Genomic DNA, 15,786 nt, shown 5'->3' with positions numbered 1-15,786 from the left:
GATTTTTGAAATATTGAGACATTGAGGAGCTGGTATGAAAGGGGAGTTGAGGCCTAGGTCAGACCAGCCATGATTTTGTCGAACTGCAGGACAAGCTAGACTGAACAAAGGGCCTTCTCTTGCTCCAATTTCTTATGAAACGCTGAAATACACAGGCAGGATCTCAATTTTTAAAGTAACATTGAAAAATAGCACTTTCAATAAAGTACCTTGGCCCGTACTGGAATAATTCTCTGCTTCATTGGAAGGACAGTTTCCCGTTAAGCCAGTGATAAACATAATGTAATTTTGCAGTGACAGACACGGTCTTAACAATCTAAAGTTGGAATTTTCTCTTCCCTTTTACTGGACGTTCACCAAACGCCATCAGTTGGAAGAATAGATGTGCTCAAGTTAATACAGGGACACAGACAAAGTCACCTGTTTGTTTTAATATCAGATGTAGACACCATGTTCCTGTCTTCAATGGGTCCACCAAAAGAGGGAGCTGTTGGTCCTTTTGTTTCACAATCAGCACCTGCCTGAAAGACCAGCAATTTGAAAAACAACACAATAAATGAATGATGCCCAAGCCCTCCACTTTCAGAGGTTCTGTCTAATGATTTCAGTGGATCAGACAAGAGTGATCGTAAGAATTGGGAGCAGAATTACCTTAGAATCAGGTCAATTCTGTTGTCTCCCCATAGATGCTGCCAGACCTGCTGGGTTTCGCCAGCAGTTTTTGTTTTTGTAACAGAATTTGACTATTTGACCCCTCACACCTTCTGTGCCGCCCAATAGGTTGGTTGATCTGACTGTGACCTTAACTCCATTTCCCTGCTGGCTTCCCATAGCCCCTCCGAGCCCCACACCACCCTGCTTTGCAATCTTATTGTCATCCTCTATTAGAGTCATAGAGATGTACAGCACGGAAACAGACCCTTCGGTCCAACCCGTCTATGCCGACCAGATATGCCAACCCAATCTAGTCCCACCTGCCAGCACCCGGCCCATATCCCTCCAAACCCTCCCTATTCATATACCCATCCAAATGCCTCTTAAATGTTGCAATTGTGCCAGCCTCCACCACATCCTCTGGCAGCTTATTCCATACCTGTACCACCCTCTGTGTGAAAAAGTTGCCCCGAAGGTCCCTTTTATATTTTGCCCCTCTTACCCTAAACCTATGCCCTCTAGTTCTGGACTTCCCCACCCCAGGGAAAAGACTTTGTCTATTTATCCTATTCATGCCCCTCATAATTTAGTAAACCTCTATAAGGTCACCCCTCAGCCTCCGACGCTCCAGGGAAAACAGCCCCAGCTTGTTCAGCCTCTCCCTGTAGATCAGATCCTCCAACCCTGGCAACATCCTTGTAAATCTTTTCTGAACCCTTTCAAGTTTCACAACATCTTTCCGATAGGAAGGAGACCAGAATTGCACGCAATACTCCAACAGTGGCCTAACCAATGTCCTGTACAGCCGCAACGTGACCTCCCAACTCCTGTACTCAATACTCTGACCAATAAAGGAAAGCATACCAAACGCCTTCTTCACTATCTTACTACCTGCGACTCCACTTTCAAGGAGCTATGAACCTGCACTCCAAGGTCTCTTTGTTCAGAAACACTCCCTAGGACCTTACCATTAAGTGTATAAGTTCTGCTAAAATTTGCTTTCCCAAAATGCAGCGCCTCGCATTTATCTGAACTAAACTCCATCTGCCATCTCGTTCAGATCCTGTTGTAATCTGAGGTAACCCTCTTCGCTGTCCACTACACCTCCAATTTTGGTTTTGTGTGCAAACTTACTAACTGTACCTCTTATGCTCGCATCCAAATCATTTATGGAAATGATAAAAAGTAGAGGGCCCAGCACTGATCCTTGTGGCACTCCACTGGTCACAGGCCTCCAGTCTGATAAACAACCCTCCACCACCACCCTCTGTCTTCTACCTTTGAGCCAGTTCTGTATCCAAATGGCTAATTCTCCCTATATTCCATGAGATCTAACCTTGCTAATCAGTCTCCCATGAGGAACCTTGTCGTCAGGTTGATGAATTTGGATGTCCGTCCCTCATAGTACTTCCAGGACATGAACCGTAGCTGTTCGCCACCACCTTCTCAAGGGTCATTAAGGGTGGGCAATAAATGTGGACCTCGTCAGTGATGGGCATGTCCCAAAAAGCATAAATGCAAAACAAAAAAATGTTCAACCGATAAAACTTCCTGCTGGGTGTCACATCCACCCAGTGTATAATTACTAAACAGTGAGACTTTGTCTTTTTTTTCATTGCACCGAGATTCAAACTTCTGGGTACTGTGTCAGTAAAGTATACTATCCTGAGAAATACTCTCCACCAAATCGACAAGGCTTTTTTTGACAATAATTTCCAATCACATATCTTCTACTGCTGAGAAGAGCAAGTTCATTGTCATGCTCTCACTTTGAAGTTCTCCTCCAAGTCATACGTCCCCCTGACTTAAAGATGTATTGTCGTTCCTTCTTTATCACAGAGTCAGTTTTCTGCCATTATTACTGATGGGATTAACAATTGATGATAATATTGGGACAAGTCAATTTCCTGGTTTAATGGGAGATCTTTAATTTTTGCAGTTGGTTAACATCGTGGTTAGTCACTGGAATACACAGGAGGCTGTAGATGTGCTTTATCTACAGAATGTGAATTTGTTACGCACAAAAAAAGTGCAGTTTTAAAAATCTTAACACAAACCACAAAACAATGTTTCAATCTGTTTCTCAAATCCATCCATTACAGAATGTCAGTCTCAGAGAAATATCCCTGCCTCTTGGTCATTTAAAATCTTTACTTAGCTGTGACTTTCCAACTGAGTAATAGATTTCAACATTTGCCCTCTGACAGAGGCTACACTAACTAGCCTGTAGGAATAGGTGATGCTACAGTAATTAGTAGACGGCCTATACATTCCCTCTGCGAAACCCTTTTGGACACTAGCATTTGTGTTTCTGGGCCTTCTCTGTTCAAATCCATATTTTTAACACTCAGTGCGTACCTGACTCAGGTTCTGAGGTACTCGCGCACACTGACAGGTAACAGCAGAAGCTGCATGTCTCAATTGCATTACAGTGTCAGAAATTGGCTGAGGGGGCAAGGGAATGGAAATTGCTTGGAAGGGAGAGACCAAACAAAGCATTTCAAGAGAAGGCTACTTCACATTATGAAGACTGGGGTAACAGAGAGAGAAAGAGAGAAGAGATGAAGCAGCAGGGACTTTCGAAGCAACTTCCACATGGCAGGGGAGTAATGGGTCACGGTTGCCTCGCAATAGTAAAGCCGAAAGGTCAGGGGTGGAGAACGGCAAAAGACTTGAATTGGGAATGTTTTCTTTCTTTTGCCTCTATGTTCAATATGAACAGGACCAACGTTCCTTCAATTGGTTAACAAACATCTGCATGGTTGAAATGAGGGAAACCAAGTAACTTGTATTTATTCTGCTTGCAGAATTGGCAAGAGAATTGAACTTCTCTGTTGACGATATTAATCAGATTCGGGTTGAAAATCCGAATTCGTTGACCACTCAGAGCTTCATATTGTTAAAGAAGTGGGTCCTTCGAGATGGAAAAGATGCAACAAGTAAGTTAAAAAGATCAGGAAATAAAGCATGTTTCTGAGCGATAAAATTCTAGACACAGTAATGGATTCTATGTCCAATTTCCTGTTAAAGTTGCAAATGAACCTGTTTCCTCCATCGTTCTGAGGCTACACATTTCAAATCTTTACAACTCACTGCCTGAAAAGAAATCACAATTTTCACATTCTTTGTGATCTGAAATGTTTCCTCACACTCTGGAGACTGCATTATACACAATCAGCAGCTCTGATTTAAGCTCTGTGTTCTTGCCACGTCCAGTCATGAAACTGGTGGACAATAAAACAGCTGGCAGGAGCAGAATGTTTCAATAACATCTCCATCCTCCATGACAGAGGTTCCCAGCACAATTTTAGAAAGAACAGGGCAGAAGTTTTGGTAACCCTTGACAACCAGACATGCCCATTCATGATCCATCTTGACCTTCCCCTGAGGTCCCGACAGCCCAGACACAAGGCCTCAGCCAATCTCATTTGCCTGCCTTTCCTCTGTCTCACTGCATACACTTGCCTCATAGAGTCCACCAGTCTTTACTTCCCACTGTTACGGGAAAGCAACCAACATAATCAAAGACCCCTCCCACCTCAATTATGCGCTTGGAGGAAGAACGCCTCATCTTCCACCTCGGGACCCTCCAACCACGGGACATCAATGTGGATTTCACCAGTTTCCTCATTTCCCTTCCTCCCAGTTCCAAACTTCCAACTTGGCATTGCCCTCATGACCTGTCCTACATGTCCATCTTCCTTCCCACCTATCCGCTCCACCCTCCTCTCTGACCTATCACCATTACCCTCACCTCCGTCTACCTATTGCACTCTTAGCTACCTTCTCCCCAGCACCACCCCATCCTCCCATTTATCTCTCCACCCCCCGAGGCTCAGAGCCTCTTTCCCGATGAAGGGCTTTTGCCCGAAACATCGACTCTCCTGATCCTCGGATGCTGCCTGACCTGCTGCACTTTTCCAGTACCACACTCTCGACTCTAATCTCCAGTATCTGTGGTCCTCACTTTCTCCTATACCCTCTTCCACCCTTGTCCTTTGGCAGAAGATACAAAAGTTTGTATACATACATGAATAGATTCAAGAACAGCTTCCTCCTTGCTGTTATTCGATTTCTGAATGGACCTCTCAAAGTTTCAATCTAATATTGATCCCATTCTTTGTCACCTTCTCTACAGCGCTAACATCGTGTTCCTCACTGTGTTCTATTATCCTAATGTACTTTGTACGGTATGATTTGCCTGTACTGCAGGCAAACCAAAACCTTTCACTGTACCCAGGTACAAGTGACAATAATAAATCAAATCAAATCAGTCTTAGACTTGACCCAATATCTGTAGCTTTTTAAAGCAGTCCAGCAAAGTGCTTCCTGATTCTACTCACAAATGTTCCATATTTGTAACTGCGCTTTATTATTGTGTCCTTTGTTCTGCTTTCTCCAAATCTGTCCAGTTTGTTTGCTGGGTGCAAAACTGAATTAATAGTCATCATTTATCATTTATCAGAATACAAGTCGAGAGCGTAGTGCTGGAAAAGCGCAGCAGGTCAGGCAGCGTCCGAGGAGCAGGAAAGTCAATGTTTTGGGCAAAAGCCTTTTGTCAGGAATTGATTCTCCTCAGATGCTGCCTGACCTGCTGTGCTTTTCCAGCTTTACACTCTCGACTCTGAGCTCCAGTATCTGCAGTCCTCACTTTCTCCTCTTTGTCAGAACACAAGCCTGTTTTGATTTAAAGGCTTGCGAGCAGGTGCCCTTCAGGAGATTGTCCTGCCGAAGTGAAAGGCTGATTTATTCAAAAGATAACACTTACACTTGAATGAATTCAGTCCCGTTAATTAGTAGAAATGCAATGCTGATTCTGTCGGAATGCTTCCTGTCATGAAACACGGTCAAGATATCTTTGTTTTTTTTTCTGCAGCTGATGCCTTAAGCAGGGTCCTCAAAAAAATTAACCGGATGGACATTGTGACCCTTCTGGAAGGACCAATATTTGACTATGGGAATGTGTCAGGCACGAGGAGTTTTGCCGATGATAGCTGCGTGTTCTTGGATCAGTCGGACGGTAATTTTACTCTCTTGCCTCTTCTGGTTTGTAACAATCTGGGTACATGAAAAGAGCTGGTCAAACACTGTTTATAGAATGCATGATGGGGGTTGCACTAAAGACTCCGTACTAATTTGAAAAATGCATTGATAATGTTGGAGCTTATCATAGCTGGAATGCATTCTGATGTGATGCAGTACTGTGCAGTTATGAGTAGATCTGACAATGCTGGTCCTGAGCTTCCTGCTGGGAGTGTGTATGGGATGCCCAGCACAGTGGGCCCAACAGGAGCTCCCATCAATTAACAGGACGGGAGATACTGCAGGCCCAGCAATCTCCATATCTGCGTTCTCTCTACACACAGCAGCAAGTAGAACTGAGAGCTCTAGAGCCCAAAGGTTCCAAATTAAATCCTGATTGCATTGTGATCGCGTGGTCATTTACTTAGAAAATGTAAGATGCTAGTGCCCTTACCTTTCCGGCTTTTATTTCTGCTGTTTCAGTTTTCTTCCGATTGTTTTGCACAGATCCAGCTCTTCCGTTGCAGCTGCTTCTTCTTCTGCACTTTGTCACTTATCCTCTCTGAACCTACCTCGGCACCCCCTTTCCTGTGCCAAGATCCGACCGTCTCTGCTCTCCTCTCTGCTGACTTTAGGAAGCTGTGCTGATTGTGCTCCTCCTGCTGATGACTAAATTGGATTTCCTTTTATTGCGACATTCCCAATCCCATTCCAGTCCTACCCATTCCTTCACTCTTGTATCAGCCCCTTTGTGTGTTGAAAACAAAAAGCAGTTTCGATTCGTATGGTTATAATTTCTTTGTCTGCAAGTGAATACAATGTTGATCATTTCAAATCATTTTTCTCTCTTTTCCTTTTGATCAGTGTGCTTATCTCTGCATTTGTCCTCAAGTTGACCAAAATCTCCTTTCTCACTGCGATCTTCATCGTTGTCAAAATCCAGTGGATCTGAAAACTTCTCATAGAAACTTCCTTCTGCATCTTCCTTCCTGTCTTGCTCTCACTTACTCATTTTGTGGTCAGCTACTCATTGTTTCCAATCATTCTAGAAATGTGCAGGCCTAAATGTGGTGAATGGTTTGTAAAATCTGAGGACTATTCCAAAACACTACTTCAAAGTCAAATGTGAATACCAGGCCATGTTAATTTTACGAATAGTTTCTGTAATTAATAGCCAGCTATTCATGAATAGTATAAACAGTGGCCATTATAGTACAGTGAGTGACAACCAGGGAAGCTAACATTCACCTTTATATAAAAACAAATAGCACCAATTGCCTCAGCTAAAGCTTCATGTGAAGTGAAATGTGGAAGCAGTTTGCGAACAGGAGTAACGAAAAGATGAAGTTTAATTTACATAAATGCAGGATGTTGCATTTTGGGAAGGTGAACAAGGACAGGTGGAGTTCAGGTGCATAGTTCCTTCAAAGTTGTGTCACAGGTCGACAGGGTGGTGAAGTCTTGCCTTCATTGGTCAGAGCATTGAGTATAAGAGTTGGGACGAAATGTTGAGATTGTACAAGATGTTGGTGAGACCGCTTTTGGAATACTATGCACAATTCTGGTCACACTGCTGTTGGAAGGATATCATTAAATTGGAGAGGGTATAGAAAGGATTTATCAGATGTTGCCAGGACTGGAGGGTTTGAGTTATAAGGAGATGCTGGATAGGCTGGGACTTGTTGCAGTGGAGTTTAGGAGATTGAGGGGTGACCTTATACAGGTTTATAAAATCGTGAGGGGCATGGATAAGGTGAATGATAAATGTATTTTCCCTAGGGTAGGGGAGCTCAAAACTAGAAGGCATAATCTTAAGATGAGAGGAGAAAGATTTAAAAGGGACCTGAGGGGTAGCTTTTCATACAGAGGGTGGTTTGTATGTGGAATGAATTGCCGGAGGATGTAGTAGATACAGGTACAGGTACAACATTTAGAAGATATTTGTGCAGGTATGTGAATAGGAAAGGTTTGGAGGGATATGGACCAAATACATGGAAATAGACCGAGTTCAGTTTGGGAAACCTGGTTAGCATGAACGAGTTAGACTGAAGGGCGCATGTATGACTGTATGACAACTTAGCATCTTTAACAACAAGCAAAGAAGTCCTGAGGTATTTCAAGCAGTATCATCAAGCAAACATTGGCACTGGGGAAAAGATATTCTTGGGATGGTGATTAAGAAGGTGATCCAAGGCAGGGATGGTCTTAAAGGGTAAGAGAGAGAAATGGAAAGGTTTAGAGAAAGGAACATAGTGGACAGACCATGAAGGCATTACTGGTAGGGTGGGATGTGATTGGAGTCGGCTATTCTTGAGGCTGGTGTACACACCAATCCTGAGGTCATGTCATCAGGTGACCAAAAGGTGGCAGTAGAGAGCAGGGTGGCGAGGAGGGTGTGGAACCCCAATCGGTTTCCTTCAGCTCTGTCAAGATAAAACTCCCCTTTTACAACTCAAAACTCTAGCCATACTCAGAATGTTATATGTTTCTGGTGGCCCCTCGTTGTGAGGAAGATTATAGCCCATCGCAAGTGTGGTGCTGGGAGACTGCAGTTACCGCTTAGTGCTGGCTAACCAGGAAACTCTCCTGATGAAGGGCTTTTGCCCGAAACGTTGATTTCGCTGCTCGTTGGATGCTGCCTGAACTGCTGTGCTCTTCCAGCACCACTAATCCAGTATTTGATTTTCAGCATCTGCAGTCATTGTTTTTACCTAGGAAACTCTCCCAGTCTCACCACCTGCTATCAGAAGAATTTACCTGTTTGACCTCCTTATGAATCTACCTGTCATGACTGTCAAATCCTGGTCTGGGACCCAAACTTGCCCCAGATTCAGAAAGACCATTCACCCACCATAAGACCTCTTTGACCCAAAGCTACTGTTGCTGTCAACCAGTGCAAAGTCCTCACCATTGACCTACTTCATGGACTGCAACTTAGGATGGCTCGGACCACACTCATATTCAGTCAGGGCACCAAGTGTGGGGAGAAACATGATCAGTCAGGCACAATATGGGCACAGCTGGTTGGTATTGGCAGGTGTTGATGCCCCTCCAGCTGTCAGCAATGCCAGTCTGAACCAAGCTGGCCACTTGGCTGTCACCTTAGATGTGGATTGGTGAGAGGGGATTGCACTGCAAACATCAGCATCCACAGCTACATCCCTCCCCTCATTACCAAGGGAAGGCTTGTTTGGAAGCAGAGAAGTAGGGGATGTGGGGGATGGTTTTCATCATATCACAGCTGGCCTCTTGCCCCAAGTCCACTGTAGAAGGGGCTGAACGTTCCCAGCAGCTGCACTGGAATTAAAGACTCTGCCTTCTGTCAGTCACTCTGACCAATCCAATCAATCATTATGTGTGCACCAGTGCCTTTTATTCTTAAATGCCAGAGATGCCAAGTCACTGGCTTGATGGCTGCAGTCTTTAATAAAATAATTCAGTAGGCAGCTCTTCTAATTTTAACAACCCGAAGACAGCACTATACTGCACTTTCCTTCTGGCTACCCACATCTTGATATTGGCTCTTGGCTTTATATTTCATTGGCCATATTCCTCTGCCTGTGGTTCATTTATGTACAATTACTGTACTGATAACTCATAGATAGTAAAAAGAAATCATAAACAGAACAAGTGTCTGACATTTAATCCCAAAGAATATGCAACATTCTTCTTTAGATTGCTTTATTTGGGTAGCGAGGCTTTGAGGATATAAAAATAGCCAATTTTATTAACAATTAACACTACGAACAATTCAGTAATGATTCTATGTTCTGGGAAACTGGTAAAGGACAGCTTTGTGGAAGGTTTCTGACATCTCAGGGTTATCATGCTGCCTGTAGGCATGACAGTCATGGAATAATATAAAATAATGACTGGTCCCCTTTCACTGCACTGCACAGAGACAGGAAAACCCAATTAATATGGCCTCTCATTCATTGATAAATGGAGAATGTCCAATCATTTGTAAGTCCTCTTGAATTTTGCCTGCCATGATATTTGTCTTCAGTAATCACACTGCCAGTTTGGATTAATTATCCTGGAAAATTGAAGTCACCCATACTGGGACGACTTTTCTTTGCAAAGAAACCAGCTTGGAAGAGTAGGATGGTTGATTGCAATGAAAGCGTGTCATGAAAGTGTATGTGTTTTGTACAATCCACTCTGTAGATCATAGAACCATTTCCCCAGCTACATTGAGTGTGATACCATTGCCTGTTATGTGTTTGTGCATGTTGTGTGTAGCTTGTGCCATTGTGTTTCACCCACTCAGGTTACCCATCCATTCAAAAGGAGCTGCTGACACCCGCTGGATTGTGCTATATGCCACCCACCCCTCTCCGATGTGACGATTATTTTAGTAATTTTTCTAGTGTAGGATCGTCCCCCACAACTCCCTGCGAACCAATCCTGTGTCCAAAAGCAGCTGCACCTTTTGTAGACGCCGAGGACACAGCACTAGATGCCAATGGCACTGATCGCTCTGTGCCATGCCAGGTGATGGGGGAAGGGGTCACTTCACAGCAGAAGCAGGCGAATGAGACGGCTGTCAGCCAGCGTGAGACTGGGCATCCAAACACCGAGAACAGCACCCTCTGCGTTGCTCAACCTTACAGTAAAACGCAGCAGGAGGAGCACAATCAGTCACTGGAGGACGAAAGCACGGCCAGGCAAAGGGCATCTTCCAGCCAAGTTCAGCCAGAGGAAAGGCGTGACTCTGAGGAGTTTGCCGAGTTCTCATTGAAAGGCCTGGACGTTGTTCAGCCAGGTGAAGGTTCAGGTGACGAGGAGGTGACAAAGGAAGAAGACCAGAATCTTCCCCATGCTCAGAATTCCCAGAACAAATTTTTTGCAGTTCCAGGTTGGCATAGTGACACATCCAGTGTTGACGTGGAGCCACCAACCCCGAGACGCTGTAACCTGAGCACTGACAATCTGGATGAAGACGATGGCAAGTAAGTGGGATCTTTACTGCTCTTAGAGACAGTCGGGTATATTGAGATGGGCATTGTATGAGCACACTGTACTCCCATTTATTATACCACAGAACAGGTCTAAAGAAAACGTTTTGCACAAATCCACCCCCATCCATGACCTCCAACCAAGTTAGAAAACTTTACAGCTACTGGTATACTTTTGAAATGCAATATCTGGTTCACCCTGGATTCCTACATTTAAAAAGAAGTTCATGCAAAGCAAGCTCCCGCAGTGTGGTAATGACTAGAAAATCTCCTTTAACGATGATACTGGAGAGAGAAACTCCTGCTTCTCTTTAAAATGGGAATGTGGAGTGTTCTGCCTGAGAGAGGGCAAGCTCCTTTTAAAATCTCATCCAAATTCCGGTCACCTCACTACAGGAAGGATGTGATAGCACTAGAGGAGGTTCACTAGGATGTTGCCCGGAGTTGAGAAATTGTGCAATAAGCAGAGACTAGATAGGCTTGGATTGGTTTCTCTACAATAGAGAAGACTGAGGAGGGGACACGTTTGAGGTGTATAAGATTATGAGGGATATGGACCGGGTGAATAGAGAGCAGCTGTTCCCCTCGGTTGACAGGTCAGTCATAAGAGGGTAAGGGGCAGCAGATTCAGAGGGGAGTTGGGAAAAATGTTTTTGATTCAGCGGGTAGTGGGATGCACTGCCTGGGAAGGCAATGGAGACTGGAAACCTGACAACCAGTACAAAGATTTGGATGAGTCCTTCAAATATCATAACATTCAAGGACAAATGCACAAAATTGGGATTAATAGACTTTTAATGGTAGTTATATCAGTGCAGACATGATGGGCCGAAAGGCCTTTTCTGCGCTGTATGAATCTATAACGTAGCTAAAAGGTAGCTTCTCTGACAGTGCAGCACTTCCTCAAGACAGCACACAGGCTGGCATTCTAGATCTTACACCTTTGGTGGGAGAGTTAAAACATACCTTCTGATGTAGAAGGGAGAGTGTTTCTGATTGCTGGGATTCACTTCCTTTCTGTACTTGCTGTCAAACGAATTCAATTAGTTTTTTTCGATTGGATTACTTACAGTGTGGAAACAGGCCCTTCGGCCCAACAAGTCCACACTGACCCTCCGAAAAGCAACCCACCCAGACCCATTCCCATACATTTACCCCTTCACCTAACATTATGGGCAATTTAGCATGGCCAATCCACCTGACCTGCACATCTTTGGACTGTGGGAGGAAACCAGAGCACCCAGAGGAAACCCACGCAGGGGAGAATGTGCAAACTTCACACAGACAGTTGCCCAAGGCCGGAATTGAACCCGGGTCTCTGGCGCTGTGAGGCAATAGTGCAAACCACGCCCAGGTGCTGTCCATCAATCCAGTTTTTACATGTTGAGAGTTTGTGGTGGAAACACAGACATGAATGGTTAGTCTTGCTATAAGGGCCAGGATGAATGGCTCCTGTGAGAATGGAGAATGTCATTTTGGACAAGATAATCCCTTTATATGTCTCTATGAAACTAAAGACTGCAACATTGGTGTGTTTCAACTCTCCCACCAAAGGTGTAAGATATAGAATGCCAGCCTGTGCGCTGTCTTGAGGGAGTGCTGCACTGTCAGAGAAGCCACCTTTTCGCGACGTCATAGATTCATGCAGCGCAGAAAAGGCCTTTCAGCCCATCATGTCTGCACTGATATAACATTGGGTTGATGGAGGTTTCTGGTTATCTTCTGAGTTTGGGGCTTGGCCTCAATGTTGCAGCATGATCGAGGTGTGTCATATATTGCAGTTTCCTGCCCCACCCTGTGCCCCTCACTCACCATCCTCCCAGCCCTAATCACTTCCCCAATGTGCTTCACACCCCCCTGTCCTTTTGAGTTCACCTCCAATAATTGGCTTACCGCTGATACTGCCATCCCGTGACTTTGCAGATGTTTAACACACAATATAGGGATTTTGATGAAAACAGACATGTTTTGTGTTCCCCAGCTGACATACATCACACGCGCCCACATGTGCTGCAAGTCGGGTGTCATCTTGTAAAGTTGCGTTTGGTAGTTGGGTGCGTGGGGAGACGTTTTGGGGCAATTTGATCAAGGCATATTGGTCCCATTTTTCAAAACTCATAAATCCTGCCTGTATTTTGATATAATAAAACATCAGGCAGCCTGTGAAGAGAAGACACTGAGATGGTGGGAATGTCGGGGCAAGATTCCCTGCAGTCCTGGCTGTAGAGAGACAAAACTGTGCCACCACTGGTAGGAGGATGTCATTACAATAAGCATGATTTGGAGATGCTGGTGTCGGACTGGAGTATACAAAGTTAAAAATTACACAACACCAGGTCATAGTCCAACAGGTTTAATTGGAAGCACACTAGCTTTCGGAGCGACGCTCCTTCATCAGGTGATAGTGGAGGGCTCAACCCTAACACAGAATTTACAGCAAAAATTTACAGTGTGATCTAACTGAAATTATACATTGAAAAATTGATTGTCTGTTAAGCCTTTCATCTGTAAGAATACAGTGATAGTTTCACTTCTTTCATGTGTAAATCACAAAACCTTTTTTTTTTAAAGTTGCATTCTCGGGTTAGCTGTTAACAATGGTGATAGCTGGACAATATGTTGAAGGTGTTGGCCCCCTGTGTTCTCTGTCTATGCCATGATGCTTAGATTGATTCTAATCTAAAGAGTGAGATAACAGAGTTTTACATAAATTCATGCAGTTTTGAGCTCAGAGTTCTACATGAATGCATGCAGTTTTTGAGCAAAGTACAATGTAACTCTGCAAGTACAAATTCACCCCACAAAATATATGTGTGCATGTGGGTCTTTTGTCTGTGTGTGTCTGTCTGGGATGGGGGTTGTGAGTGTGAGAAAGTGTATGTGTGTGTGTGTAGTGAGTGCAGAGTGTCTTAAGTCTGTGAGGGGGTGCATGTGTGGGAGTGTGTGTGTCTGTAAGGGTGTGTGTGGGTGTCTGTGTGCGCATCTGTGTATATGTGTGTCCGTGTGTGTGAGTGTGTGTGTGTGTAGGAGTACCTGTGTGTGTGTATAGTGCAATGGTGGTCACCTGTAATGTGACATGAATCCAAGATCCCGGTTGAGACCCTCCCTATGGGTACCGAACTTAGCTATCAGCCTCTGCTCGGCCACTTTTCTCTGCTGCCTGTCCCAAAGTCCACCTTGGAGATGGTCACCCGAAGGTCCGAAGCTGAATGTCCTGGCCCATGAAGTGTTCCCCAACTGGGAGGGAACCCTCCTGACTGTTGATTGTTGTGTGGTGCCCATTCATCCATTGTCGTAGCCTTTGCTCAGTTTCCCCAATGTACCATGCCTCCGGGCATCCTTGCCTGCAACATATAAGAGAGACGATATTGGCTTAGTCACATGAGTACCTGCCATGTACAAGGTGGAAGGTGTCTCTATGCGTAATGGTGGTATCTATGTCCACACTCTGACACGTCTTGCAGCGCCTACCATGACAGGGTTGGGTTGTATGGAGTTGTCCTGAGAGCCGGGCAGCCTGCTACGAACAACGATCTGTTTGAGATTTGGCAGTTGTTTAAAGGCAAGTAGTGGAGGTGTGGGGAAGGTCTTGGTGAGGTGCTCATCCTCATTGATAATGTGTTGTAGGCCACGAAGAACATGACGTAGTTTTTCAGCTCCTGGGAAATACTGAACAACGAAGAGTGCCCTGTCGGTTGCAGCACGTGTCCGTCTCCTGAGAAGGTCATTACGGTTCCTTGCTGTGGCACGTCGGAACTGAGTTGAGCATCATACCCTGTTCTTGTGAGGGCATCCTAGAGTACTTCCAGGTGTCTATCACGTTCCTCTTCATTGAGCAGATCCGGTGTATGTGTAGTTCTTGTCCATAGGGGATGGCTGTTTTAATATGTTTTGGGTGGAAGCTGGAGAAGTGTAGCATTGTGAGGTTGTCTGTGGGTTTGCGGTAGAGTGTGGTGCTGAGGTGTCCATTCTCGGTGGAGACACATGTGTCCAAGAATGAGAGTAGTCCATGGTGAGGTTGATGGTGGGATGAAACTTGTTGATGTCAGTGTAGTTTTATCAGTGACTCCTCGCCATGGGTCCAGAGGAAGAAAATGTCATCAATGTACCTGGTATACAATGTTGGTTGGAGATCCTGCGTAGAGAAGAAGTCTTGTTCGAACCTGTGCATAAAAATGTTGGCATATTGGGGTGCAAATTTGGTCCCCATGGCTGTTCCATGTGTCTGGATGAAGAACTGGTTGTCAAAGATGAAGACGTTGTGATCAGGGATAAAGCGGATGAGTTGTAGGAAGGTGTTTGGAGATTGGCAGTTGTTGGTGTTGAGTACTGATGCACAGTACCCACATGCACACATATATTTTGTTGGGTGAATTTGTACTTGCAGAGTTACATTGTACTATGCTCAAAAATTGGATGCATTCATGTAGAACTCTGAGCTCAAAAACTACATGAATTTATATAAAACTCCGTTAATCTCACTTTTTAGATTAGAATCAATCTAAACATCAGGTCATAGACAGAGAACACAGGGGGCTAACACTTTCAACATATTGTCTAGCTATCACCATTGTTAACAGCTAACCCGAGAATGCAACTTTAAAAAAAGGGTTCTGTGACTTACACATGAAAGAAGAGAAACTATCACAGTATTCTAACAGATGAAAGGCTTAACAGACAATCAATTTTTCAATGTATAATTTCAGTTACATCACACTGTAAATTTTTGCTATAAATTCTGTGTTAGGATTGAGCCCTCCACTATCACCTGATGAAGGAGCGTCGCTCTGAAAGCTAGTGTGCTTCCAATTAAACCTGTTGGACTATAACCTAGTGTTGTGTGATTTTTAACTTATTACAATAAGCAGTCTCCATGATAAATGTGGGTTTGGAATTTTAAAACAGAGTAAGTGTCATCAAAGGTGTAAAAAGGCTAATAGCTGAAAATAAGATTTTTGAAACATTGTGGATCTATATGTTTTATTCGATACATAAATTAGCCTGTGAGAGCTCTACTTGAGCAAGTCACTTGTTAAACAACCCTCTGCCCCATGTGCCACTGACAGTAAGAAAACAGCATCCTCAGCAAGATATGGAAATGCAACTTACTCTGTCCCAACGAGAGGAGGAATCAGCAATAATCATAGTGTCA

General features: G+C 44.2%; 1 protein-coding gene across 29 annotated transcripts in view; it reads left to right on the top strand.

The window, feature by feature from the left end:
- Window positions 1-15,786, top strand: part of ank3b (ankyrin 3b) — a 716,427-nt gene that overhangs the window by 675,909 nt on the left and 24,732 nt on the right. For 27 of the 29 annotated variants that reach the window (XM_072557889.1, XM_072557888.1, XM_072557893.1 and 24 more), the window contains 3 exons: window positions 3,462-3,593; window positions 5,531-5,674; window positions 9,947-10,628. In XM_072557889.1, coding sequence (XP_072413990.1) covers window positions 3,462-3,593; window positions 5,531-5,674; window positions 9,947-10,628 — 958 coding nt within the window. The other 2 variants (XM_072557898.1, XM_072557904.1) reach the window with 2 other exon arrangements.

Source organism: Chiloscyllium punctatum, chromosome 38 (assembly GCF_047496795.1).
Source record: "Chiloscyllium punctatum isolate Juve2018m chromosome 38, sChiPun1.3, whole genome shotgun sequence".
NCBI classification, from domain to species: domain Eukaryota; kingdom Metazoa; phylum Chordata; class Chondrichthyes; order Orectolobiformes; family Hemiscylliidae; genus Chiloscyllium; species Chiloscyllium punctatum.
The sequence above is the reverse complement of the archived record's forward strand: the minus strand, read 5'-3'. Positions and strand labels throughout refer to the sequence as shown.